We start from the raw sequence: 1,677 nt of genomic DNA on the forward strand, positions 1-1,677 counted from the left end.
GGGACAACGGAGGCGTCACAGGCTGTCGGCCGGCTAATTGGAGGCAAGTGCCAGTTACATCACCTGTTGGGGGGTGAGAGCCACTTACCTCGGCACGGCCGTGTCACTCTGCGGCGGTGGAGGAGGCTCTGCTGCAGCAGCGTACTACTTTACTCACCTCTTCTTCTCCGGCGCGGGCGACTTCTGCGGCGACGGGTTGGCCGAGCCTGGTGCCGTGTCGGCCCTCCTGAGCGACCTGCGCGACTTGCCGGCCACGCCCGGTGCCTGCGGCTGCTGTTGTTGTTGTTGTTGTTGTTGTTGCTGCTGCTGCTGCTGCTGGCTCAGGGTCCGCTCCAGGTTAGCGATGTTCTGCTCGATGTCGATGAGCATCTGCTGGTCGTCCTCCAGCTCCTGGTAGGCGTCCGAGGCGGAGCCGCCCCACGAGGCCGGGGACGCGTCCGGCGCCTGGTACGACACCTCGAGCGCCACCGTGGCCGGCAGCTCGCGGTAGTTGGCGTCCACCAGCGTCTCGGTGAGGGCGACGCGGCCGTCCACGAGCACCTGCTGCAGCACCAGGACGAGCGAGCCGAGCAGGCGGTTGCCCAGGAAGCGGCTGTGCGACATGAGGTGGATCTTGAGCACCTCATCCTCGTCCAGCGCCCGCGCCAGTGGCCAGGTGAACTTCTGTAAGCACACACACGAGAGGGAGAGGTCGTGAAGGCGAGCGTCTGTTGTTTGGGCCGTGCGGCTGGCTGTTGTTGGCCTAGTCGGCCCAACACAAAGGCGGGGCTGTTTTGCTGCAAGGAGGCGAAGTTATTTCATTGTGGTGGTTGGCATGTAGGTATACATTCTCCTTTCTTCTCTCTCTCTCTCTCTCTCTCTCTCTCTCTCTCATCAAACACACAACGCGAGTCACACGCTTCCGGCTGAACTTTATGGCGTCGGCCTTTCTCGTGTCGAGCAACAGGCCCGCCCGCCTATGGCCTGACCGCAACACCCACCACGCGCGCCCTCGTCTGGACTGGACAGCCTGTTTTGGGGGGAAGGATAATAATAACCGAAAAGAACAGCGTATCGGCCGCCGCTGTCCGCGCCATTCATGAGGCCGTGTAATTGCTCCAGCTGGAGTAGATACCAGGAACACAACGCTCGTGCGCGCGCACACACACCAACCTTACATTTGAGGCTCATTGTTTGAACGAGAGGGTAGGAGGGGGTAGAGGGTGGCCTCCGGCGACACAATACACATGAAGAGCCCACTAGGCTATGGACTTCCGCACCCTCCCAACCCCCATATGACCTGCTAGCTACCTTCCGGCGCCATTTCCAGAGGCTGTGTTAAATCGGAATAGCGGCGCGATACTCTCTCTCCTTCTCTTTTACTCTTTCTGTCCGCCCCACCCTCTCTCGCTCTTCAGCAGCTGGTGGAGCTGCAACGGTGGAATTTTCAAGAAATAAAAAACAATAAACATGTATGGTTTTCTGTAGTTAATCGTATGAATTTTGAAGTACGATCATTTTTCTCTCGCGGACGTGATGAGAAGACCATTCGGTGGTGGAAAACACATATTTCATCACACCTCAAGAATGTATACAGTAACCAAATTCGATACCGTCGACATTCCCATCGCCCGCACACACAGTTTTGTTTTGCGTCATCTACATCGCGTCATAGTAGAAGGGTAAAGAGTAGTAGGG

General features: G+C 57.7%; 1 protein-coding gene across 1 annotated transcript in view; it reads right to left on the minus strand.

Annotated features, from left to right (window-relative positions):
* The window catches only part of LOC127750122 (otoferlin-like), a gene marked incomplete at its 3' end in the record, with an annotated part of 29,013 nt that overhangs the window by 4,793 nt on the left and 22,543 nt on the right, over positions 1 to 1,677 (minus strand). The window contains exon 3 of the mRNA XM_052270729.1: positions 158 to 663. Within this exon, the coding sequence (XP_052126689.1) occupies positions 158 to 663 (506 nt within the window). The remainder of the gene's footprint in view (positions 1 to 157; positions 664 to 1,677) is intronic.

Source organism: Frankliniella occidentalis, unplaced genomic scaffold, assembly GCF_000697945.3.
Source record: "Frankliniella occidentalis isolate FOCC.00 unplaced genomic scaffold, Focc_3.1 Scaffold135, whole genome shotgun sequence".
Classification (NCBI taxonomy): domain Eukaryota; kingdom Metazoa; phylum Arthropoda; class Insecta; order Thysanoptera; family Thripidae; genus Frankliniella; species Frankliniella occidentalis.